At 41.4% G+C, this 27,132-nt stretch overlaps 2 protein-coding genes across 3 annotated transcripts; both read left to right on the top strand.

Moving 5' to 3' along the window:
• Nucleotides 1–4,153: 4,153 nt before the first annotated feature.
• Nucleotides 4,154–8,609, top strand: LOC124143043 (prefoldin subunit 5-like). Its single transcript, XM_046511840.2, has 5 exons — nucleotides 4,154–4,266; nucleotides 5,384–5,518; nucleotides 6,076–6,150; nucleotides 6,616–6,721; nucleotides 7,998–8,609. The coding sequence occupies exons 1-5, from the start codon at nucleotides 4,183–4,185 to the stop codon at nucleotides 8,075–8,077; spliced, it is 480 nt and encodes a 159-aa protein (XP_046367796.1). The 5' UTR covers nucleotides 4,154–4,182; the 3' UTR covers nucleotides 8,078–8,609.
• Nucleotides 8,610–11,121: 2,512 nt separating this feature from the next.
• LOC124143039 (tax1-binding protein 1 homolog A-like) lies at nucleotides 11,122–26,409 on the top strand. Of its 2 annotated transcripts, XM_046511833.2 has the most exons (10): nucleotides 11,122–11,187; nucleotides 12,418–12,719; nucleotides 14,092–14,281; nucleotides 16,151–16,869; nucleotides 17,984–18,217; nucleotides 19,143–19,337; nucleotides 21,721–21,799; nucleotides 24,256–24,321; nucleotides 24,968–25,095; nucleotides 25,661–26,409. In XM_046511833.2, exons 2-10 carry the CDS (start codon nucleotides 12,432–12,434, stop codon nucleotides 26,033–26,035), a joined length of 2,274 nt encoding a protein of 757 aa, XP_046367789.2. In that variant the 5' UTR covers nucleotides 11,122–11,187; nucleotides 12,418–12,431; the 3' UTR covers nucleotides 26,036–26,409. The 2 variants fall into 2 exon arrangements, with proteins under 2 accessions (XP_046367789.2, XP_046367788.2); XM_046511832.2 differs by lacking the exon at nucleotides 11,122–11,187 and having other exon boundaries at nucleotides 12,388–12,719.
• The last annotated feature ends 723 nt before the right edge of the window (nucleotides 26,410–27,132 follow it).

The following is a 27,132-nucleotide window of genomic DNA, read 5'->3' as shown; positions in this document are numbered from 1 at the left end:
TCTTCACCATGACAGATTAACTATAGTTATATAAAAGAATCGGGTGTTCTTCACCATGACAGATTAACTAAAGTTATATAAAAGAATCGGGTGTTCTTTACCATGACAAATTAACTAAAGTTATATAAAAGATTCGGGTGTTCTTTACCATGACAAATTAACTAAAGTTATATGAAAGAATCGGGTGTTCTTTACCATGACAGATTAACTGAAGTTATATAAAAGAATCGGGTGTTCTTTACCATGACAAATTAACTAAAGTTATATAAAAGAATCGGGTGTTCTTTACCATGACAGATTAACTAAAGTTATATAAACGAATCGGGTGTTCTTTACCATGACAGATTAACTAAAGTTATATAAAAGAATCGGGTGTTCTTTACCATGACAGATTAACTAAAGTTATATAAAAGAATCGGGTGTTCTTTACCATGACAGATTAACTAAAGTTATATAAAAGAATCGGGTGTTCTTTACTATGACAGATTAACTAAAGTTATATAATAAAAGAATCCGAAGTTCTTCAGCTCCTTCTGAGAAGTATATACAGTCAAACGCTAACACAAGACAGTTTAACTACTTACTTTCGAATCCAAAGTGTTTCAGGAAGAACAACGGGTAGTACGTGTGTATGCTCGTCTATAGAAGTGAATCGTGTTATAGACATATATAGAGGATATTGGTCGTTTCTTGTCAAACATGTTTATTTCATAGAGGGCTCTGACAAGATATATATTTTCTTGAGTAGCGCAGCCACGACTGATCATGTCAACCTGTTCAGGTCACGGGATGATATAAACCTGTCATTGAGGCATACTGAAAGTAGTTCTGGCATTACTGTATTATTTCACTCGATTGAAATAGCTTTACTATATTTTCAGCTGCTGCTGCTGATAATGATGGTGGTGATGATAACAATGACGATGAATGTTATAAAAAATATTACACTACCAATTCAGTTTTCTTGAATGACAAATAATACTGAGATAATGTACGTATTCACCATTACCTCTACCTTCCACTTCCTTTTTAAATTCCACTTCCCGCTTTAAAGAAATACTTAATACATTGTGTGTATCATTGTGTTTTCCCTTGTAAGACCAAGCCCCCTCCTCGTCTGTTTACAAGTCTACCCGTTATCGGCTGACATCACAAGTCACCCTGTGAACACCCGACTGCACTAAGCCGCAAATTGGCTGCGTTTGTGTTCACGCTGTTTCCGTAATTAAATATGCCTTTCAGACAGGAGCGCGGCACACTGGCTACCGAAATATAACCTGTCTAATTTGAATTCCTTTATAAACAAAGTAGTTACCGCTATACCGCCCAACAGCGAAACAAATGCGTCATACAGCTCGTGAATAATGTCTTGCGGAACTTGGCGTGTTATAACAGGTATTTAAGTGTATTGAGGTAGAGTGACATTTTCAGGAATAGTTAGTGTACTTTAATTACAAGGAATGTTAAGAGAACGTGAAAAAATAGAGGACATGTGGATTGCTTTAAGTTAAAATGCACACATTAATGTTTCTTTGTGTGTGCTGGGGAGACAGTTTAATTACCCCCCGGGGTATATCTTGCTGCAGCTTCCACCAAATGCAAGTGTGTTTTTTTATGATTTTCTGAAACATGTTCGCGATTACCAACAGTATTAGTTTCGAAGACTTCTTAAAACGAAAGTCCGCTGCCACTGTTAAAATCAAAACGGTCCATGGGAGACAACTCTTGTCTGTAAAAGCGCTCGTAAAATCTATCACCGCGCCCCTAAGTGCGAAAGAAATTGACTTTACTCCGCTTCAAACAATCAACAGTCTTATCACAGTGTGTCAGCTTTATGATAAAGAAAGTCCGAAGTGATACAACTCCGAGATGTTCTCCACTTGACTGAAAACCACGAGCACGGGTATGGTGCTGACATACCAAGATGTGTGTGCACTGAATATCCAATATCCGCCATTGTTATCTGTTCAAGTTAGCACTGGGGGCGGTGGGGTTGCCTAGCGTTCGCTCGTCACGCAGAAGACCCGGTTCGATTCCCGACATCGGTACAATGTGTGAAGCCCATTTCTGGTGTCCCCCGCCGTAATGTTGCTGGAATATTGCTAAAAGCGGCGCAAAACCAAACTCACTCACTCACTTACACATGTGAGCATCATGACCATTCAGAAACAAACATGTTAAATATGAAAGTTTGATTAACATTGGGAGCTGGAATAAAATCACCACTTTATGCTTTGCAAAGTTTTCTAATGTTATTAGAATAACAATCATGTGCTTTCTTTTGGAATCGACGACATCAGCTGGACATTTAAACTGTTAACAGTCTTTACCCGGCTTCATTCTACAGTCTATTGTGCATAATGGTTGGATTATTTCAACAAGCTTTGTTAAAAACCCTACTTTCACTTTGAAATAATCCTTGCCCTGTTCTATTATCTGAAACAGATGCATGATAATAAGATGGCGGTTTAATTAGTGATGTACAAAAAAATCCATTCTGTACAGATGTGTGTGTTTCCGTACAGTGAATGACATATTTTGAGAATACGAAAGTGTATTATACGAGCCATAGGCAAGCATAATAAACATATTTATTTCCTATATTTGATATTTACGGTACGGAAACGGACAAGGGTAAAAGAAACCGCGTGAGAACACAATGTCCAAGTGAACTTCCAGTTTGATCATAAACTGTCACATGACTCACGGTGTCACACTGGCAAACCCATATTTGGAACTTGAGTCAATTGTTTATAAGTGAGTGAGTTCGTAAGTGAATTGGGTTTAACGCCGCTTTGAACACTTTTCCAGTTACATCACGGCGTTTCAGCTTTATGATGGAAGAAAGCCCGAAGCGATGCAGGTCTTAGATGTTTACCACTTTGGTTATCCCCAAGTATTTTAACCCCACCAGCACAGGTATGTTAACCCCACCAGCACAGGTATGTTAACCCCAAAAGCACAGGTATGTTAACTCGACCAGCACAGGTATGTTGAACTCCACCAGCACAGGTATGTTAACCCAACCAGCACAGGTATGTTAACCCCACAGCACAGGTATGATAACCCCACAGCACAGGTATGTTAACCCAACCAGGACAGGTATGTTAACTTCACCAGCACAGGTATGTTAACTTCACCAGCACAGGTATGATAACCCCACAGCACAGGTATGTTAACCCAACCAGGACAGGTATGTTGAACTCCACCAGCACAGGTATGTTAACCCCACCAGCACAGGTATGTTAACCCCACCAGCACACGTATGTTAACCCCACCAGCACACGTATGTTAACCCCACCAGCACAAGTATGTTAACCCCACAACACAGATATGTTGAACTCCACCCCCTGCATATCCCATACAAAGTAAAAAACGGTATGCACGTCATTGCTGCGTGTGACCCTCGTGTGTAATGTACTGCATATGGTGCTGTGTGTGACCTGTGTATACCACTGGCCTTGACCAAAGACAGGACCCAACCAAAGTGTTGCAAATTATTGTTATGTGTGTCTTCAAGTACGTATTTAAACCAATCTGAGGGATGTTTGTTGTTTAACGACGCACTATTCCAGCTATGTGACAGCGGCCAGTAAATAATCGAGTCTGGACCAGACAACCCAGTGGCTGACAGCATGAGCATCGATTGGAATTGAAATAAGATGACATGCATCAACCAAAGCAGCGAGCCTGACCACCCGATCCCGTTAGTCACCTCTTGCAAGCAATGTCGCCTTTTACGGCAAGAATAGGTTGTTGAAGACCTATATATTCTACCCAGGATCTCAATCTGTGTGAATATTTGAACAATAGGCGAGATTTAGCACATATATACTGTAAGAATATTACTAATAATACACCTTCGCCTTTATGCCACTATAGACAATAAATTGATCACTTGTAGCAGTACATCTCTGTGTGTTATTGCACACCTGGAAATACACATGATTAGATAAGTCTTTACAGCTACCCACGTTTTGACAACATGGATTTCAACTATGGTATTTCTTCAGGTATTAAGTAAATAACACTCTGTCATAAATTGGGATTCATTAGTGAAGATGGATTTTGTCGTCGAGTACTTGCAGCAAACACATGCTGATTGTTGTGTGTGGTATGTAACAAAATACAATCGCAAGAGTTACCTCCCTTAGAACAAAATTTCCCTACCAGCAAGGAAGCATGGCTGCCAAATCGGGACAAACTGTCGATCTTACGACCCTTCCTATACAACAGTTAAATCAACTGTCACAACAGCTAGATCAGGTTTGGAATAATATAACTCAATATATAAACATTCCACTTGAATCGTCCTGATCAGAATTGAGCGTAATTGTCATCAATTGAGTGTCACGAAATTATATATGCATGTTTGTCAGTTTGTAAATTTGTGAATAGATGTCAAGTGTTTTAGCTTCAGTCGAGGAGGTAACGATCATTTTGGTGTTAATTGATACCTATATAACCAGTTTAGATAATTAATGTAGAGTTCTTGGTATGAAGAGACCTCATCTAATATGTAATATGATATACACCGGGTAACCAACCCAGGCAACCAAATTTCTTTGCAGTCCCCGAGGTTTGTCATAGCAACCGAGAAACAAGAATTTTAGTCATTATACAGTGTTAAGAGATTACTTAGAAATACAGAATCGTCATTCATCATGTATGTATTAATCTGAAACTGGTATTAATTATGAATGTCTGCGATTTTTATTATTATTTTGTCCTGCCAATCATCATGGTTATTTTATATCAGAGCTCCAGATAACTTTTTGAGCAATTGATTTTTTACTCTAGGGTTTCTATATTAATTGGGTTATTACATTTTTCATTTGGTAACCAATATTGTTTTCACTCATCTCTTCATCACTCTATTGGGTTTTTCCCCGAAATGAGTAAGGAAAAAAAAATGAAATAATGTTTCAGATGTATATAACAGTTCTAAATATAGGCTTGACACAGAAAGTAAATTAGCTCGTAATTGTGTTTCGGAAATTAGCTCCGTTGTACGCATGTTGAAAAAGCTTCATTGGGTATTTATGCGTGCTGGTTTCAAAAATTGAGTTTTCCATTTAATGCATGCATTTCTGTACGCAAGTTAATTGAAAGTAATTGGGTTTGGAATAGTTTGGGGGTATTTTACGCAAATACGCAGCTTATCTGTAGCTCTGTGATATGATAACAATGTGCATGATAAAAGGTTTGAACACTGCATGACATGTACTGCCAAGGTGCATGTATCTCTCTCGCCTTTTCTCACTATACATCAGTGATAGATGTCAACTTATCTGTCTTTATTCGCATGATTGAAGCTAGCTGCATTTTGTCACACACTCTGCACCCTATCATGTGTTGAACATTTTTTTCTTGTCTTTTGCAGGAGGTAGAGTTTTTTACCAATTCTATGAACCAACTGAAGCTGGCACAGGGGAAATTTGTCGAGTCGCAGGAGTGTCTGAACAAGGCCACACCCGACAACCTCAACAAAGACATCTTAGTGCCTCTCACAAGTTCTGTATCCTTGTCATTCATGTTGTTAATGTTGTGAACTGTACCAGCCCTGTCCAGGTTTAGTATGACATTCCACATCAGTAATTGCTATCTAAAGTGCATATGAAGATGTGGCGAGCTCTCTGCATTATCATCCCATGGTGTAAAAACAGAGAAACAATTGCAGTCCAGGGCCCCTTTCCACAAGGCAATCGTAGGGCTACGATTGTCGTAAATCTATGTTAAAGTATGGGAGTTATGATCGTCTTAGAGCTACGTTTGCGTTGTGGAACTGGGCCCTGTATGATAATTTCAGTTTTGAAAAACATTCACGTAGTCAAATGTGTCATATGTCAGATCATTAACTGATCATGCTGTAATTACTGAGTCTGATAATTTATGGCTATCCAACAATTTTGCATGTGTGTGTAGTAGTTGAACACAAGGAATAATAAGCATGATAAGTGCTTGAGGTTCTTGAGGAGTTTTCATATATGCATAACTGATGTACTTTGCTTTTGAAGTGCATGGACTGTTTGTGAGATTCAAGGATTCAGTGTATTCTCCTTGACCCTATGCTAGATGTATGTGCCTGGGGAGCTGAGTGATGTCCAGAACGTCCTGGTCGATATTGGGACAGGCTACTATGTAGAAATGGTAGGTACTCCCTTCAGGGATGGGCCTGCCTTTGAAGCGTGTGTGTGTGTGTGTGTGTCTGTCTGTCTGTGTGTCTGTGTGTCTGTGTGTGGGAGGGGGGTTTGGGGAGGGGGCACAGGTTGTCCATGAGTCTTAATTGTTGTGCTGTGATGTCAAAAATGGAGCCAGGATCTGCTGATCGTTGGTTTGAATCCTAAATTGGTCCTGATTATGATCCTAGGTTTGTCAGCGCCATGTCCTGCTTGTGGGTTTCACCAACAAACTGTGTTTATGACCTTCGTCACTGAAACATTGTTCAAAGTGCCATAAGATCAAACTCAGTTTAAAATACATTGGGATTCTGGAGTAGAATCTGCAAAAGCTCACAGAAGCCTGGAAAAACAAGGAAGTGTTTTACACTGTGAAAAAAGACTATTTTGTACATCTACTTAAACTGTACATCTTATAATCCCTTATCTGTTTCAGACAATAGACCAGGGCAAGGATTATTTCAAGAGGAAAGTTGAGTTCTTAACAAAACAAATTGAAAAAATCCAGCCCATTATGCAGGAAAAGTATAGAATGAAACAAGGTGAGGATTTATTTGTTTGTTGTAACATCACCAAATGTTGCAGAGCATAATATGTTGTCGACTGGTAGGGCTGTATATTGGCAAAACAATTGTGATAAATTTAACTCAGCATGGTCATTCACCAACAATGTCAGAGAAAAACCGAGTGACCGTTTGACAACACATTTATCTAACTCACAGAATTATAGTCTGTTTATTGATACTGTTTTCATCAGGTTGTGGCAAGCCACACCTTTTTATTTATATTGATAAATATCTGTATCACAGTAAAGAAGAGAGAACACGTATTTTATCATTGTGACTGTTGCCATAAATATGCCATACATTTTGTACAAAGGGCCTGAGGCCTGTACTGTACTGAATAAAGATCTGATGTATACCTTTTACACACATCAAAAGTTATCACCCGGCATTACAATTGGATGTGCTCGTTTAAGCTAGCTAAACTACATGTGATAGGTGTTCCATTTTGAGAAACTACAATCATATCCTTGTAATTGTTTTGGTAAGGCCAGGCGTTTTATATTTTTCAGAGTACGGACCTGCCGACTCTAATTTTTTAGAAAGTGTAAAAAATAAATAAATCAGATTTCCATTTTTTTCCCCCCGCCGATAGCCACGTAGTCAGTTATTTTATTTGTTATCATCACCTTTTAATAAATAACATATGAATTTGCCATGGTAAACTAGTAAAGAGATACATAATCAATCTTTGTTGATCACGAAGCCGAACATGAATAGCCTCCCTTGACAATTGTCCGTGTTGTAAGTGGTAGAACTTTTATTGTAAAAAGGGGCTTTATCATCACAAATGACGGTCTTTTGAGCACAGAATATGTTCATAAAGTATGCCAGAGGCATTCTGCATTAAAAAAAAATGCATCTGGCTTTTTAAATTTTTTTGTTACCCCGGTATTCCTCCTCCAACCCTTGACTTTGGGCTGAAAAATCCGTAATCCTAAAAATGAAAAAAGCCTGGCCTAAGAAGTCAGTGTTTCCAAATGGGGTATATATGAAAGATGTACCTGAGCTGTCAGTGGGGTATACATGGAAATAAATAATCAATCAGAAATTAGAATCCTAATGCAAGGTGAGAGAGACAGGATATGAGTCATATTGCAACCATAGTACATGGGTACGGATATGTATCATATCGCGACCCCATCGTATCGTTACACCTCTTGTCCAAATACAATTTCCTGGGGGTCAAATACTCAATAACACCCTGAAATATGTAATGTTGATCTCTAATTGATCCTGGGTTGATCTGTTGCAGCTGTGTTGGAAGTAATCCAACTGAAGGTCCAGGCCCAGATAGCAGCTCAGCAACAAGCAAGCACTGCAGCCAAGTCATAGGCCGATGCCTAGACACACACTCAAGCTTCAGGTCTCGCTGACATCCACCCCTTGTGACAATTACATCATTGACATATGTGACATCGGACCATTGCTCACTGACGGGATAAGCTAGTGGTTGTTTTGAAAGCATACTAACAGTCCCTCACTGACATTTCTCTTTCCATCCTCTTTAGTGCAGGGGATTTTCCTTAACCCCCATGTTCTCATGAACATGTACAATGTTGGGTCATGGAATGTGTCTATGGATGTGTTTGTGTCGTCAGCTTTTTGTACAACTGAGATTGAAGTTATAAGGTATATGAATATGAAATGTACTTGTTCAGGTCAACCCAGAATATGTTTAGATTATAAAAAATATTGTATTGCTTCCACATTGGGAAAATATTTGTAAACTCGAAGAGCATTAGGTTTATTTAATGGTTGATCAGTCAACTCTTTAAGTGCTGGCTCTTATTCTGAAACATTTTGAAGGAAGAAATGAAATGTGTTACATATATGTATGACAATGAATAAACTAAATTAAATAATGTTTTAGCTTTTTATTAACGTTTCAGATATGTGAGTAAGTGGATTCCGTCTTACACATTAAACAATATAGCAGCTATGTCTCAACAACGTGTAAAGTGTCGGCTCTATGTGGGAGGAAAACCTGAAGTGATGCAGGCCTCAGGCGTGTACATCTTTGGTGAAACCCATGAGCACAGGTGTGGTGCTGACAACCCTAGAAACAATATCTGGGTGAACCGGGATTCGAACCCCCAATTCTGCACAGTGAATTGCGGCGTCTTACACGACAGGGCCAGCCGTACGGCCACAGTTTGTGGCACTCATACTTTGTGTACCACGTATATATTACTGCTAAATGATTGAAGACGACACGCGCATTCACAACTCAAGCGACCATGGCAGTCAAAGTCGGTGCATATTTATCTGCAGAGTTATGTCCCGTTGTCAGTCAAGATTTTAATGGGATCGTGTTGTTTTATCAGCTACCTGCTGTATATTTATTTCATTGGCTAACATGTATATACTAAGGCAAGACGACTTTACTTGAACGTGTGACGAAACAGACCGAACCGACCTCAAACATTTGTTTTGTTGTTTATTCCGCACTCGGCAATATTCCAGCAATGTGATGTCGGTCTGTAAATAAACAGTCTTGGCCAGACCATTCAGCAATTGACAGCTTGATCATCGATGTACACAGTTGGGATACGAACACATGCATCAACCGATGACTTCCCGATCCCGTTAGTTGCCTCATACGACAGGCTTGGGTTTCTGATCAAACAAGAACACCCCCCCACCACCACCAAATTTGAAAAGAACAATTGTTTGTACAGTCGATTACGAACTAACATGAAAAACAAAAATGCACACCAACCCTTAGACGACTGCCAAGTTGTCAATATATTTATAAGAACGTCCTAGGAAATAAATGTTGAGGGTCTATTTTCGCTTTTCCTCACACACCAACCAGGCTTATTCGAAGAATATCTGTAAAGCAAGAAATCAAAGAAAACCCTAGCCTAAGGCATCGTTGTGTAAAGAGGGTGCTATTCCGTGAATTGCCACACAGTGTAGTGGGGGCGTGCTCGCATGCGATTTACGTATAGCCAGAAAACCGGTTGACGTTACGTGGCCTGTCCCCCAGGGCAGCCACGATGCAGTAGTTGCAGCTCGGCCGGGTGCGATGACACCCAGGATCAATCAGATGACAAACGTAATGATCTGCTCACCCATTGACGTCATCACACTCGGATTTTATTCTGACCAATCCCCGAGTTAGTCACATTTCCCCATCAGTGTAGGTTCAGGGACTATGTTTCTATCTACACTGGGCTCACGTACAACGAAAAATGCATTTCAAACGTATTTTGGCTGCATAAAACGATTTCAATATTTCTCAGGCACATTTTTCTTAAAAGTAAGGAAGGCGGTAGCATTTTATTTTATTTTTTTTATTGAAAACAAAAGTGAGGGGGGAAGAATTTTTTTTTTCCCCGAACAAAATTATCAATAAACACAACTGGACACACACTGATCTTGGTTCTTTAATACAATGTCAGTTGTCAAGCATAAATAATAGGAGTCTGCTCCATATGACGAGATCAATTTATTATTCAATATTGGCAATACAAAATGACTCACACGCCGATGCCCGATACATTTCCCTGTTTTAGCCTAAGGAAGTCTATTTTGTATATCTTACTTCACTTGAAGGGAATACTGTTAATGGATTTCAAGAGATTTTAGTGAAATTACAGAAGTCTCATTTGGAGTAGTTATATATCGTCTTTTTTGGTTAAAATTTGAACCCATGCGTCAGTGAGGTATTATATTTGTTTGTTTGTTTGCTTCTTGTTTTACGCCGCACTCAGCAATGTTCCAGCTATATGACGGCGGTCTGTGTAAATAATCGAGTCTAGACCAGACAATCCAGTGATTGATGAGGTATAGGACAGTGCCTACTCACATGGGATGTCTTTCCTGTGTGCACATTTACATATGGGTGGATGTCTTTTGTAAATAAATGAAATAAAAAAGTACGCGCATGGGTATGTTCTCTGTTGATATTTAGTTTATTTGGTCGTTGATGGTTTACGAAAGAAAGCACACTTTGGTTCCAATTAAACGTTGAAATCAAAACACTCAGAGAAATATAATGCTAAATTTGATTAATGTCACAAAATTTGGATACGGGTAGACTATGAAAAAATCATAAACGAAAATAATAGCAACAAAAACAAGCACCGTGAATAGTTTATGAAGAAAAATGAAAACTCTACAGCACCCCTGAACATTTTTTATGGTTGGATAAAAGTTTACTTTCAACTCCCTATCACGAGTCAAGAGAGTGTACGTTATGTATGGAGACTAGGTCCTCTATGGTCCTAGAGCTGAGATCATTGTGTGTTACGAGGTGATCGAGGACACTCTCCAAACCGGTGCTCATTGCTGTCTACTTTGCGTAATGCGAAGTCATCACTGCGCCGGAGCCTCGGTTCCACATAGGATCGCGACTGTATGACGTCAGCACTGTCGAACTCCGTTGACCTTTTACACTGTGACGTCATAATACCGGGACAACGAACCTTGCAAGGAAGGTAAGATTTTTGGCTCCGCCAAATCATCCAATTATTGAGTACAATGTGCTGATATTGGATGTGAAAAATATCCTCTACGTGTTTGCCCGCCACCTGACGACATGGAAGGTTTCTGAGGTCTTCGTGTGCTCTTAAAGCAATTTATGCACAAACCGTTCAGACGATTTATTCTGAAACGTTTTCGCGCCAACTTGATGACTATACATGCAATGTAGAAACGTCCTCAAATAGAATATTTTGCCGTACCCTATATTTATAACACCGATTATATTTTTATTTTGCAATTTATCGATTAGTTTTGTATTTAAGATGGGCATGCATATCTACAAAAGTTGTGTCTATGTCTTTTTATACCATTCTCTTTAATATTTTGGAAACCAAGTGTAGTTATCAAGGGGATTGACCGGCACAGTATATTTATCTCGCCGACCTCTAGATGGGCGTGTAATAAAAACCCAAATAAGTCTAGGACCAACTACAGCTTATGATTTCTTCCCATCACGTTTAAATTCCATTTGAATTACTAAACTTAAATATAAGCCTTACTTTCTCGTCACAACTCCGGAGGAAATAATGAAATATGGACAGAGTCTACCGTTCATTGACTTTTTCACGCTTTGTTTCTACTTGTGTGTGTTAAAATAAACACATGTTTCTTAATCCTATATTAGAAACATCAAGGCGATGAGATGACTGGCATAATAATATATACACCTTGTAAAAAGTAATATGGCTGGGCAATTTTGTGTAAAAATAAAATGGTTAAATGAAGACTTGGGTTAGGAATAGATTTGCAACCACATGACCCAAACCATGTTTGATATGTTGTCAATTTGTGCCGAAAAAAGCAAATGTATTGATTTTTAAAGATAAGATGTCTAAGATACCCATCGGCTGTTGTGTATTATGCAAAGAGATTAAAGCATCAGTACAGTTCATATTTTATACATAATATCGCAAAGTTAAGATATTTTAAATAGAAAATAAAACCATCTCGAAATATTCTTTGAATACTGTTAATTCTTTTAAAAATAATATCGCAAATATTTTTAATTGAAAATCACACATATGATAAAATCAACCTAGAGGTATAGTTTCTTTTGCCCCTCAGTGTACAATAAGCCGTGATGTGTCGTTGATACAAAGCGCTCTGTGGTTCCTATTTAGACCCCTTCTAAAAGACAAAGCCCCAGAATACAACCCTGTAATTACCCTGTCGCCTTGCAACAGTTTTTTTCAGGGACATGGACACTTTGCTGAGTCTTAGTGACAACGAAATCGAGGACATCAGTCTCGACAACGAACTAGTATTGTTCGACCGCATAAAGAAGTACTACTCCCCAACCAGTGACCTACGCGTCTCCTATCTGCTAGGGGAAGCCGTCGTAGGATCGTCGTACGACTGGGTGGGTCTGTTCCGGCCTGGCTGGGCATCAACCAGCTCCTACATCAATTACCAATGGGCACCGATAAAAGATGTCAGTGCACGTGCACCGAGAAGACGCAGGGTTGTTGTACCCCGGTCCTCCTGGGTAAGTGAGTGAGTGAGTTAGTGAGTGAGTTTGGATCAACGCCGCTTTCAACAGTATTTCATTTCCGAGTCCCCTGGCTGCATTGGTGTACCATTTTACCCTTACAGCCGACTTTGTGGCGTTGAAGTCCGCCCACACATATCTAGTGAGTCGGTATGCTAGGTGAGTGAGTGAGTATGGTTTTACGCCGCGTTAAAGGGGAAGTGTACACGCAAAAATCACTTTCTTTCTTTTTCTAAACAAAACGCAATTTTAGAATTAGTTAGTATCTGTGTTTGAAAATATACGCTCATTTTTTTTCACAGTGAAAGTAGGAAGCTCACAATAGTGTTAAAATGATATGCCGTTATGAGGCCTTCGTTTGACGAGCGAAATAGGCCTGAGTTATCCCCCTTAGATTATGACGTAATTGGTGCCAATTCAACTGGGTCCCTGTCTATTCTCAACGCAAAAGATATCAAGGACCAGTTTGCGGTAAAACAACATGGTCTACGACACACTCCGGCGCAGTGGTGACTCAGCATAACACAATTCTGGCTGGCATCTGAGACGCTAGAATCACAAAACTGTACCTACACCACGTGAAGCGGCTCTAACAAAGCATGATGACGTCATAATGTTTATCAATTGGCACCAATGACGTCATATTGCAAGGGGCATAAGCCATGGTGTTTTTGTTATGGAAATAGAACACTTGGTAAATGTGAAAAATATAAATCGTTTTAATGCAAAAAATATGTTAATTAAATATGATGTTTTTATATTTTTGTCTATGACACTTCTATGTTAACACTTTTAATGTGGAAAAAGTACAAGAAAAATTGGTTCATTTCCGTGTGAACTTGCCCTTTAAGCAATATTCCAGCAATGTCACGGAGGGGGACACCAGAAATGGGCTTCACACATTGTACCCATGTCGGTAATCGAACCCGAGTCTTCGGCGTGACGAGCGAACGCTTCAACCACTAGGCTACCCGACCGCTCCTCAGAATGCTAGGTAGCAACGGCAAAAACTCAGCCATGTAGCGGATTTGGCAGTCGCTCAGATCATGTGGATACATAGCTGCGATTACCGTACCCTGTCATCCGTTCATCGTTTTCTTTCCGATTTTCCATATGTCACAACACGGGTGTACGAATCGTCTCGTTAGAAAAATCTGGCAATGTGTGCTGTGGAATTTACAGCACGCTTCTACATTTCTGACTTCCTATAATAAATTTGTTTAATATTTTCTATATACCAATCTCTTCATTAATCAAACACTTCAAATACTTTGTTTTGATCTGATGAAGATATACAGTAGCCGCAGCTAGGGGATTCAAGATTATGTCGTCACCTAAAGGTTCTTCATATTCCACGGATTTGTTTCAGTCAAGTTACAAAAATGAAGACAAATTCCAACTCCTCTACGTCACTGCCACTGGAGACGTCGTAGGCGTCAGTTGTTCATTCCGTATCGGTGAACCCGAAGAACCGGATCTTAACTTTGACCTCCTCGAGCGCCCCCTACATGAAGCGTCATCCTTGTCAGTGGTTGAATCCTTCAGCAACAACTTTGTAGGCAAGTTCATTTTTGTATTGTCACGTGTCGATTGCTAAATTGTAACAATATGTTAAACCAGAAAAGAACTTAGTGTGAAACCAACAAATAACCAACAAATGGTATTACAATCAACACCTGTTATACACACTTAATTGGTTTACAAATCAATACACATTCCTGCACAACAATTACAATGGAAGTATCGGGTGGTCAGGCTCGCTGACTTGGTTGATGCATGTCACTGATCCCAATCGCGTGGATCGATTCTTATGATATCAACCACTGGATTGTCTGGTCCAGACTCGATTATTTACAGACCGCCGTCATAGAGCAGGGATATTGCTGAGTGCGGCGTTAAACAACCAACAAAGAGAACGAAAGTATGCAATAGAGTGGAAGTGCAATATTCAATGGCAGTATCAAATACAATATATGTGGTGATACAGTGGTGATAGCAAAAGGTTCAGTGATAATAATATTCACCTTTCCGCAGCCCAGGCTTGGAATCCGGGGTGATAAGTGATCTTCACGCAAAAGCTGGTCATGATGTAACTAGAGCTGAATTGTGAGATGAGACAGGGACGCGGCCGCTCGACTTATATAGTCCAAACAGTTTCCAGCACTCTCCACATAGTGCTTGACCAGTCTAGTGTCACTAGAAGGTCGCTAGAACTTCGCAGAATATTCCACACGTTTCTAAAACGCTTGACATCCATACTATTCCGGAAGTTTACAGAAAAATCGAGCATCTAAATATAATAACTTCCAAACCACTGTTTACATTAAATACATTCGTGACAACTAATCATTTTCGAAATTCAATGCAATGATCTTCTCGGTTATACAGTTTATGTTAGCTACAATCTTTTTATAACAATTAATTACACATCCATATAACACTAAGGTAATGAAACGGTCTTAAGATGATAAGAAATCAGCATGAGTTACGCTCTGGGTGAGTTAAACGCCTATTTGAACAGTCAGTATTATATTATACCAGAGTGTGTGTCTCAAATGGCAGGAGCGCCAGACGTTGTGAAGGTTGTAGATGTTTACCACTTGGCTAGAACCCAGACGCACTGGTTGGAGCTGACAAACCAAGGATCATAATCAGGGCTAATCTGAGATTCGAACCCTCGATCAGCCAATCGTTGTACGGCAAAGAGGCACAAACATTTCTCTGGAACACGTGGTTGACAATAGACAGACAGACAGACAGAATTTTATTCAGTAAAGAAGGCCACATGACCCATAGTTACAATATATTTTGGATGCGCTCTATTAGCTAATAAACCTCAATATAAATATAGAAACAGATAGCATACTGACAGTGATGGGATTATATAAAGTGTTATATAAATCAGACAAACTAAGATTTTCCAGATTTTAAGATTTTTTGACAATAGTAACTATTATGTTTTCAAGAACCACTGGATTATCCTCAGTACAAAAAGATACAATAACCTGTACACAGGCGGAATAACTGCTACGCTGCATTAAATAGAAACTCATTTTATGAAATGACCTAGAAATGTACAGATTGCAGCGGAAATGTGAATGGGTTTTTATCCGCTTTCATAGCCTCTGATATTATCTCGCTATGTCAGCCAATGTTGGAAGGTCTTTGATGTTTGGTACTTTGATGTAAGCAATGAGCATTGGACAAACCAAGAATCTTCATCGAGTCTTAGATTCGAACCAGGACCCATGGATCCGACATTGACTGACTCACTAGTCGTCAGAACTCTGTTCAGCGTAATACGTTCCCGTAAAGCACCAGGCCTTTAATATAGTGACATGCCATACATGGTGCTTTATTCATTTCTTACAGTGCCCACTCATGTATATTACAGTCAGTTATTAATGTAAGCTTCCTTTTTTCGTCAGACTTGGAAACCATAAGCTTACTGAGTGAGTCGGACTCAGGACACAGCTCCCCTTCCAACCTAGAGGATGTGGATACGCCTGTGAAGATCGCTTTGGACAGCAACACCTTGTCCGGAGACTTTACAGGGAAGAGCTGGTTTGAAGAACTAGGACTCCTCCCTGAAAACACCATTGTGAAGGAGTACGAACCAGTTGATGATCAGTCATTGGTACCTTACATGCCGGTTCTTCTGAAAGATTTCTCTGGATCCCCCAAAACCTACCAGCCCTTAGCTGACGTCAATGATCGACGATCCTATTCCATATTTTTCGACGAAGATGTTGACGAGGAGGCGACGTCCCTTTTCTTCGAGAGCGATGAGCTTAAGGCACCAAATCAAGACAAGGAGATTCCTCTTCCTAAGACAGCAAAGCCTGAGTATCCCCCAGTAGAGGGGGCTATCGAGAAGCTGTATAAGGAACTAGTTCCACAGGTTCTTCAGGACAAGGAGTCCTCCGTCATCCCGGAAGAAGAATGTATTCCATTGCTGTCCGATGATGACCTAACGTTTTCAGATGTGCCCCTAGATTCCACTAAGTCAAGGTCCGAACTTGGAATTAGTGGCTGCCTGCCTAATCTGTTTTCCAGCAACGATGCCTTTGCTAAAGTCGTGCCACTGTACAGTGTTGACGAAGGCAAAAGTGCCGTCGCAGTATTTAACGCAGAGAAGAAGAAGAGGGTAGGCGAACATGCTCCAGAGGTCATAACAACGTAACTGTTAATGTCAGATGCCCCGTTTCAGAAAGCGACCATAGTGATTCGACTGTTGTAACATATACTTTAACATAAGCAAAGGATATATAATATGTTATATACTAGTATGTTCTTGCATGGGTCGATCACGGTCGAAGTGTTCACGTTTTCTGATGGGTGTTAGGGGTAGGGGTGTGTGGGGGTGGGTGGTTTGGGTTGGGTATGGGTGTGTCTCGACTATCTCTGATGGTCATTGATAACTGTGGACATACCATTCACAGGAATCTTCGCTTTTATAAACTGAACAATTTCAGTGAAAGTGAGTAGGTTTTACGCCGCTTATAGCAATATTCCAGCAATATCACGGCGGGGGACACCAGAAATGGGCTTCACACATTGTACCCATGTCGGGAATCGAACCCGGGTCTTCGGCGTGACGAGCTAACGCTTTAACCACTAGGCTACCCGACCGCCCCCCCCAAATAGAGAGTCTAAAAATGAGATTACGATCCCAATCCAGATAAATCTTTCAAAAGACCAAATTGCGAGTGTTGCCACGTACCAAAACATATGGTTATGGTCATTTCAACATTCATTCTGGCCCATTGCTATGGAACAATCTGCCACAAGAAATCAGAGAGACAGAAAACCTAACAAACTTTGGTAAGACACTCAAAACCTGTCTCTTCAAGAGAGTTTTTGACTAGATCGATCAGAGTCAAAGCGCATTTGCGCAACTGTTAATTGGAAAATGTGCTGTACAGATTCTTAATTTAATTTTATATTAACTTAAATTTTACATCAATTCAATTAATGTTAATGTGTGACATGTGTATGATTGTCCGTATCAGTATCCGTTGTAAGTTTGTCCATCCAGAGTATCCTGCCACGGTAAACTCTTGTTGAGCTGAAGAAAGTACTGTGACAATCCACACTCGTTAATGACTATGGTAGTTTTATCATATCAATGCAAACTATGTTAATATTAGGGCACAATCTGACACAGACATCATTAACGATGGAAATGTGAACATTGTTTAACTGACCACCCTTATGTAGAAAAGGGAATTCGCACATAATACGTCGTATGTTTTAATCAGGAAAAACAAGAGAAGATACAGAAGGCCATACAGATCCTCCAGGGCCTCATCAATCTCATCCCAGGCTCCACCGCTGCCCCGCCACGACCTCTCGGCTGCGCACCTGACTGCACCGGATGTGTCATCAGTCAGGGAGTCCTGAGTCACTACCGCCAGCGGTTCCTGGCAGCAGAGGAGAACGTGCAGAAACTCAAGGAAGAGGTAGAGACTCTCCAGAAGAGCTTGGATGAAAAGGTGAGGCAAGTTACCTTCTCGGTCTGTTTGTTTATTGTTTAACGCCGCACTCAGAAGTATTCGAGCTATATGACGGCGGTTTGTGAAATATCGAACCTGATCCAGGAAAACCAATAATTGATATTATGTGCAACCCCTAACCGTCTGGGTACGATGGCAACCAAGTCCTGACCAGACCTCGCGGATTGCTGGTGACCTACTCTAGGCCGGAATCCCCTCGCGATCCCTGTTATTCGTTGTTAGTCTATGTTAAAGTTACTCTAACCTGGAATACATTTTTTTTTTTTTGTAATTTGTTTTGTCATATGAATTCCAGCTGTATGACGGCGGCCTGTAAATAATTGAGCCTGAACCAGACAATTCTGCGATTGACATCATGAGCATCGATCGTAGACATCTGGGTGCGATGACAGGTTATAAACCAAGTCAGCGAGCCTGACAACCCCACCCATTTAGTGACTTCATGCAACAAACAAAGTCAGGGAGCCACCCGATCCATTGAGTCACTGGGAACCTACATGCCTGCCCGGATTCTGTCACGGGTTCTGTCATTTTGGATTTCGGGCCAGAATAAGGCCAAAATTAGGATCACAATGTTTGACCTGGACTGTTTTAATCTTATCCTTATCAAAGCTTTTGGAATGCGGCAATCGTAGCATTAAGGTTGCTTTATGGGGAGTCCTGACTCATTGTGTATCGTCGTACTCCGGACATCGATATATTTGGCGGGTGCTCATGCTTTCAATCATCAGTTTGTCTGGTCCAGATTCGATCATTTACAGACTAACGAAATATGGTTAGGATATTGCTGATTGAGGCGTAAATCAACTTGCATTCTCTCACTCGATAAAAACTGATCCACCGGAGGCATACCGAATATTTCCCAAATCCGCTCATAAATGCCCCCGTTTTTTGTTGTTGAAAGGATGCAACAAAGAGCAGCGCGAAGGACCTCCCCAGCCCAATCCTCATGAGTTCGTTGTCCAATGTCATGGGCATGGTGAGAAATGTTCAGAAGACAAACGAAACGAACGCACTCCTCGACCAGGCACTGGCGGTTACCCTGGCTGAGAAACATCAGCTGGAGAAAGGTCAGGTTACATCGACCTCGGCACCCCAGGTAGGAATAATACCCCAGGGTTCCATCCAACAAAGGGGTCGTAGCGCTACTAAGAAAGTTACGATCGTCTTAACGCTAATGTCATTTGTGAAAGACAATATGGTCTCGTTACGTTTGCGTTTTTCAGACAAAGCCGCAGTGAGTTAGTGTATGTATTTTTACAGGGGCACATGTGGGTCAATGGACTAGGGTGCAGCCCATCGATGTGTAGATGTGGTCAAATAGCCTGTGTAGAGACGGCCCGATTTAGTCGCTGTTTATAGCTGTACCCCTTACTCATATCATGATCAGCTGTTTATGGGTTCGAATCCCCAAATGGGTCCTGATAATGGCGTGACCTGCGTCACTATCTACATCGGCTCCCACAGTAGTGGGTAATTTTGGTTCAACGCCGCTTTGAATACTATTCCAGTTATATCACGGCGTGTCAGCTTTATGTTGAAGGAAAGCCCGAAGTGATGCAGTGATAGCCAAATAGTCTGCGTAGAGGTGTCCAGATAGATTAGGGCGCCGCCAATCGCTGTATAGAGGTGTCCAGATAGATTAGGGCGCCGCCAATCGCTGTGTAGAGGTGTCAAGATAGATTAGGGCGCCGCCAATCGCGGTGTAGAGGTGTCCAGATAGATTAGGGCGCCGCCAATCGCTGTGTAGTGGTGTCCAGATAGATTAGGGCGCCGCCAATCGCTGTGTAGTGGTCGCCAAATAGATAAGGGCGCCGCCAATCGCTGTGTAGAGGTGTCCAGATAGATTAGGGCGCCGCCATTCGCCGTGTAGAGGTGTCCAAATAGATAAGGGCGCCGCCAATTGCTGTGTAGAGGTGTCCAGATAGATTAGGGCGCCGCCAATCGCTGTGTAGTGGTGGCCAAATAGATTAGGGCGCCGCCAATCGCTGTGTAGAAGCGTCCAGATAGATTAGGGCGCCGCCAATATCTGTGTTGAGGTTGCCAAATAGATTAGGGCGCCGCCAATCGCCGTGTGGAGGTGTCCAGATAGACTAGGGCCCCGCCAATCGCGATGTAGAGGTGGCCAGATAGATAAGGGCGCCGCCAGTCGCTGTGCAGAGGTGTCCAGATAGATCAGGGCGCCGCCAATTGCTGTGTAGAGGTGGCCAAATAGATCAGGGCGCCGCCAATCGCTGTATAGAGGTGTCCAGATAGATTAGGGCGCCGCCAATCGCTGTGCAGAGGTGTCCAGATAGATGAGGGCGCCGCCAATTGCTGTGTGGAGGTGGCCAAATCAATAAGGGCGCCGCCAATCGCTGTATAGAGGTGTCCAGATAGATCAGGGCGCCGCCAATCGCTGTGTAGAGGTGTCCAGATAGATTAGGCTGCCGCCAATCGCGGTGTAGAGGTGTCCAGATAGATTAGGGGGCCGCCAATCGCTGTGTAGAGGTGTCCAGATAGATTAGGGCGCCGCCAATCGCTGTATAGAGGTGTCCAGATAGATTAGGGCGTCGCCAATCGCTGTGTAGAGGTGTCCAGATAGATTAGGGCGCCGCCAATCGCTGTGTAGTGGTAGCCAAATAGATAAGGGCGCCGCCAATCGCTGTGTAGAGGTGTCCAGATAGATTAGGGCACCGCCATCCGCTGTGTAGAGGTGTCCAAATAGATTAGGGCGCCGCCAATTGCTGTGTAGAGGTGTCCAGATAGATTAGGGCGCCGCCAATCGCTGTGTAGTGGTGGCCAAATAGATAAGGGCGCCGCCAATCGCTGTGTAGGGGCGTCCAGATGGATTAGGGCGCCGCCAATCGCTGTGTAGATGTGTCCAAATAGATTAGGGCGCCGCTAATCAAAGTCAAAGTCAAAGACGTTTATTGTATCAAAGGCCATCGGCCCATATACAAGTTAAGATAAATACAGTTGGTGAGAATTTAGATAGATTAGGCGCCGCCAATCGCTGTGTAGAGGTGTCCAGATAGATAAGGGCGCCGCCAATTGCTGTGTTGAGGTGGCCAAATAGATCAGGGCGCCGCCAATTGCTGTGTAGAGGTGGCCAAAAAGATTAGGGCGCCGCCAATTGCTGTGTAGAGGTGTCCCGATAGATTAGGGCGCCGCCAATGACTGTGTAAAGGTGGCCAATAGGTGATGCCGGTTTTAGACGTTGACCACTTACATGAAAACCGAGAGAACGAGCTAGAGTGCTGACAAACCAAGAAACATAATCAGGGCCTCCCACATTTAGCTGATACTGCGTGGTGTTACTTAAATATTGCTTAAGACGGCGTTTAGGTCCACTCACTCAGTCGGCTCTTACAACATACTTTAAGCACTAGGTACCTCTAAAGAAGATATATTATTTTCACCTGACAAAATCGACGAGCACAGATATAATGATGGTGTCCTGGCAATTGCTTTGCAAGAATCTTGGTATCTTTTTTTCTCAGAATGCATCCGAGAAAGGTCAACAGACTGAGGTGAAGGTCGTTAGAGATGAGTCCAAAGAATGCGTTGATCCGCCACAGGGTAAGTATTCTACCCTATCATAATGCATACAGCAGCCTTCTATGATACTTTTTGTATATCACTTTTTGTACTGAACACACGTGCAGCACAGCAAAATATCACTTTCTGAACGCAGGTGCAGCAAAATATCACTTTCTGAACGCAGGTGTAGCAAAATATCACTTTCTGAACGCAGTTGTAGCAAAATATCTCTTTCTGAACGCAGGTGTAGCAAAATATCACTTTGTGAACGCAGGTGCAGCAAAATATCACTTTCTGAAAGCAGGTGTAGCAAAATATCACTTTGTGAACGCACATATTGTATATGACGACTTTGTGTATTGAACGCAGGTGCAGCAAAATATCACTTTCTGAACGCAGGTGTAGCAAAATATCACTTTGTGAACGCAGGTGTAGCAAAATATCACTTTCTGAACGCACATATTGTAAATGGTCACTTTGTGTATTGAACGCACGTGCAGCAAAATATCACTTTCTGAACGCAGGTGTAGCAAAATATCACTTTCTGAACGCAGGTGTTGCAAAATATCACTTTCTGAACATACATATTGTAAATGGTCACTTTGTATATTGAACGCACGTGTAGCAAAATATCACTTTCTGATCGCAGGTGCAGCAAAATATCACTTTCTGAACATACATATTGTAAATGGTCACTTTGTTTATTGAACGCACGTGCAGCAAAATATCACTTTCTGAATATACATATTGTAAATGGTCACTTTGTATATTGAACGCACGTGCAGCAACATATCACTTTCTGAACGCAGGTGTAGCAAAATATCACTTTCTGAACGCAGGTGTAGCAAAATATCACTTTGTGAACGCACATACTGTAAATGGTCACTTTGTGTATTGAACGCACGTGCAGCAAAATATCACTTTCTGAACGCAGGTGTAGCAAAATATCACTTTCTGAACGCAGGTGCAGCAAAATATCACTTTCTGAAAGCAGGTGTAGCAAAATATCACTTTGTGAACGCACATATTGTATATGACGACTTTGTGTATTGAACGCAGGTGCAGCAAAATATCACTTTCTGAACGCAGGTGTAGCAAAATATCACTTTGTGAACGCAGGTGTAGCAAAATATCACTTTCTGAACGCACATATTGTAAATGGTCACTTTGTGTATTGAACGCACGTGCAGCAAAATATCACTTTCTGAACGCAGGTGTAGCAAAATATCACTTTCTGAACGCAGGTGTTGCAAAATATCACTTTCTGAACATACATATTGTAAATGGTCACTTTGTATATTGAACGCACGTGTAGCAAAATATCACTTTCTGATCGCAGGTGCAGCAAAATATCACTTTCTGAACATACATATTGTAAATGGTCACTTTGTATATTGAACGCACGTGCAGCAACATATCACTTTCTGAACGCAGGTGTAGCAAAATATCACTTTCTGAACGCAGGTGTAGCAAAATATCACTTTGTGAACGCACATACTGTAAATGGTCACTTTGTGTATTGAACGCACGTGCAGCAAAATATCACTTTCTGAACGCAGGTGCGGCAAAATATCACTTTCTGAACGGAGGTGTAGCAAAATATCACTTTCTGAACATACATATTGTAAATGGTCACTTTGTATATTGAACGCACGTGTAGCAAAATATCACTTTCTGAACGCAGGTGCAGCAAAATATCACTTTCTGAACATACATATTGTAAATGGTCACTTTGTATATTGAACGCACGTGCAGCAACATATCACTTTCTGAACGCAGGTGTAGCAAAATATCACTTTCTGAACGCAGGTGTAGCAAAATATCACTTTGTGAACGCACATACTGTAAATGGTCACTTTGTGTATTGAACGCACGTGCAGCAAAATATCACTTTCTGAACGCAGGTGCGGCAAAATATCACTTTCTGAACGGAGGTGTAGCAAAATATCGCTTTCTGAACATACATATTGTAAATGGTCACTTTGTATAATGAACGCACGTGTAGCAAAATATCACTTTCTGAACGGAGGTGTAGCAAAATATCGCTTTCTGAACATACATATTGTAAATGGTCACTTTGTATAATGAACGCACGTGTAGCAAAATATCACTTTCTGAACGCAGGTGCAGCAAAAAAACACTTTCTGAACGCAGGTGTAGCAAAATATCACTTTCTAAACATACATATTGTAAATGGTCACTTTGTATATTGAACGCACGTGTAGCAAAATATCACTTTCTGAACGCAGGTGCAGCAAAATATCACTTTTTGAACATACATATTGTAAATGGTCACTGTGTATTGAACGCACGTATAGCAAAATATCACTTTGTTTACTGAACACACGCGTAGCAAACATCACAACATGCACTAAACGCACGTACCGTTCACATTCATGTTACACGTACTGTATTCATCACGTGTATACGTATATAGGTGTATCTGACAAGAACTTTCAGTTGTTTTTTTGATGGAGTATGTGTCGTTACCATAGATACAACATTCCACTTTGAGGACGAAGAGCAGGACGGATGGAGCCTAAAGAATTCAAAGAAAATCGGTAAGCGAACATGAGCAGTTCATGCAATTAACGCCCAAACCCATGGATGCCTGATGACCGTTTGAAGTAGAAATGGTAAACAGTTTACACTGGTGTATATTGAGGAATCCTTTCACGTCGTCTCTGGCTATCTATGGATGCAATGATGTATATATTTTGATGCAGACACCATGGTAGGGGCATCGAGAAGGGGCTTCAAGAACTTGAAATGTAAGCTATGTAATTTCGTTTCTTGTCTTTCCTGGAGTGAGTGAGTTTGGTTTTACGCCGCTTTTAGCAATATTCCAGCAATATCACGGCGGGGGACACCAGAAATGGGCTTCACACATTGTACCAATGTCGGGAATCGAACCCGGGTCTTCGGCGTGTCGAGCGAACGCTTTAACCACTAGGCTACCCGACCGCCCCGTCTTTCCTGGAAGGCCTTGTTATATATATATGCCAGGCCTTCACTCACAACGGGTCCTGGGGGTAGAGGACTGGGCATGCTGGCCTTACATGATCTGATCTGTTGGCATTATTTTAATGGGGGCTATTTAAATGTAGGTTACTACAAATGTGTCGGTTTCCTTTTGACACGGAGGAAGGGAAGATTATGGCGATATCATGATAGCTTTGACATTTTATTGTACCTTCTGAATTGTAGACCGTCTGAAGAAGGCAGTAGCTCGCAAGGAGGAGGACCTGAAGGCTCTGCAGGACAAGGTGTCGGGGAAGCAGGTCCAGATCATCATGGTCCAGGACACTGTCAAGGAACTGAGGAAGAACGTCAGGGTACGTTATCAGGCAGTGAATCACATTCACAATTAATGTAAGGCTAAAACCTTTAGTTACCATACAGTGTTTATCATGGATATGGATTGTTTCAGGTGCCAAACTGAGGACTTCAATACTTTTATAACAATACGCTTATTAACTATTTAGGTTCGTTTTGGCATCATTATTGCATTTAAATTTTATCTTCGAAGCACCTACGAAATATCACGCTAAATATGCGTTCCATATTTCTCGCGTGGCTTAGTTGTATAAGGCGCAAGAACTCGCTGTGTCCCTTAGGTGTGCCAGAAACCCACGATCGTGAGTTCCAATCCCATGTTCGCCCTCATGTTTGTTGTCAGCACCATTCCCATGTTCGTGGTGTTACCACCAAAGTAGTACGCGACCTGCATCTCTTGGAACGTTCATCCCGCATCGAACTGAAACGCTAACACAACTGATATATTGTTCAAAGCTGCGTTAAACCAAATTCACTCACTCATTCCTAGATAGCCTTTCCCATACTACTCTGTCATTATATATTCGTTAAGGCCCCGTAATAAATACACAATGTTGTTTCCAGGAGGAGAGAAGACTGGCAAAAGCCGCACGCCAGGAGGTGCTGAAACTACGACGTCAAGTCAGTGCTCTGAAGTCCAATCGTAAGCGAGTAGCTTGGGGAGGTGACGTCACAAGCAGGGACGTCACCCAAACCGCCACCGTGGGGACTGAGTCACGTTTCCCAAGACGTCACACGTTCGCAGCTCAAGTCTACCCCAAGGCAAGGTTCACATCTGGAGTCTCAGCCTTCTACCCAGAACGCAAGGCTTTCAGACAAGACATGAATATGCAAATTAGGACTGGGAGATGCAAGACGTGCGGGATGAGGTTCTCGCCCACAGTTGACAGGAGGCTTATCGAGGAACATATCATATTTCACCTTCAGTTCCAAATGTAAATTGATACCCTGCCCACAAGTTGATCTCTGAAATCTGATTGGCTCGCACCGTCCTTGGATCATGCATTCTGATTAGCGACACTTTTTGTTATTTGGTTGCCATTGTGCCATTTATTTTAAGTGGCATTTACTGTTGGTGTTGGAATCAGTGGCTATTGTATTTTGTTATCTTTTTATAGCACGGTTTGTACTGTTTTATTACACAATTTTAACATTTGTTTTGTGATGTTTACACTATATTTAGAGTTAAGTGTTGAGTAATTTTGATATGCATCTATTGGTTATATTTTTAAATCTGTATTAATTTGATATTCTTTATGGTTTATATATGTTATACCTTTTGACGAATTGCACATATAAATGAATGAATATTTCAAGGGGTTTGTCTTCTTTATGTAACTATCATACAGAGTCTGTGATTTATTTCCATCATCAAACTCTGAAACATATTTTACACACACTGCCAGAAATAATAACTAACATTCCAAAGTATGACTTCAGATTATTTCCCACTGTTCATTAGGCCCCACTGACGAAAGCAATAGCGAGCTGAGAATCATTAGCGAATCGTAAGGGTTCGAGCTTCAACGGCGGAAAATATTTTAAGAACAGTTTATGACAAGATAGCACCCCCGGGATGTTAAATCGTATCTTCTCCGATTTTGAGATTTAAACAGCTTTGAGAACAGTGAGAAGACGTCACAGCAGGTTTATAAAAGATGGAGAAAGATGGACCGCCGCGGAGAAGCAGTGATGCCAGTGACGTGTACAGTTAGCATCACGTGACTCATAAGTGTCGCGTGGTCTCGATCATGATGACCTGACCCAGAAGTAGCCACACTGTGCCACTTCCCTGCCACGTGGGACGTACTTGTGTGTACACCGGGAACACTTGAGCCGGACGTACTTAGAAACAGTGGTAACTACAGCTAATGGATCTGCACTTTGTTTGGTGTGGTTCTTGTTCTTCCATTACAATGCACGTCCTTGTCATTAGACTTATAGAAATGTAGCATAGATTCATACTGAACTGACCCCAACAAGATAGCATTATAAGGGCATGAATACTGCACCAATGTGCAATCTGTTAGTCTTGG

This window comes from Haliotis rufescens, unplaced genomic scaffold, assembly GCF_023055435.1.
Source record: "Haliotis rufescens isolate VD_foot unplaced genomic scaffold, xgHalRufe1.0.p SCAF_4, whole genome shotgun sequence".
Classification (NCBI taxonomy): domain Eukaryota; kingdom Metazoa; phylum Mollusca; class Gastropoda; order Lepetellida; family Haliotidae; genus Haliotis; species Haliotis rufescens.
The sequence above is the reverse complement of the archived record's forward strand: the minus strand, read 5'-3'. Positions and strand labels throughout refer to the sequence as shown.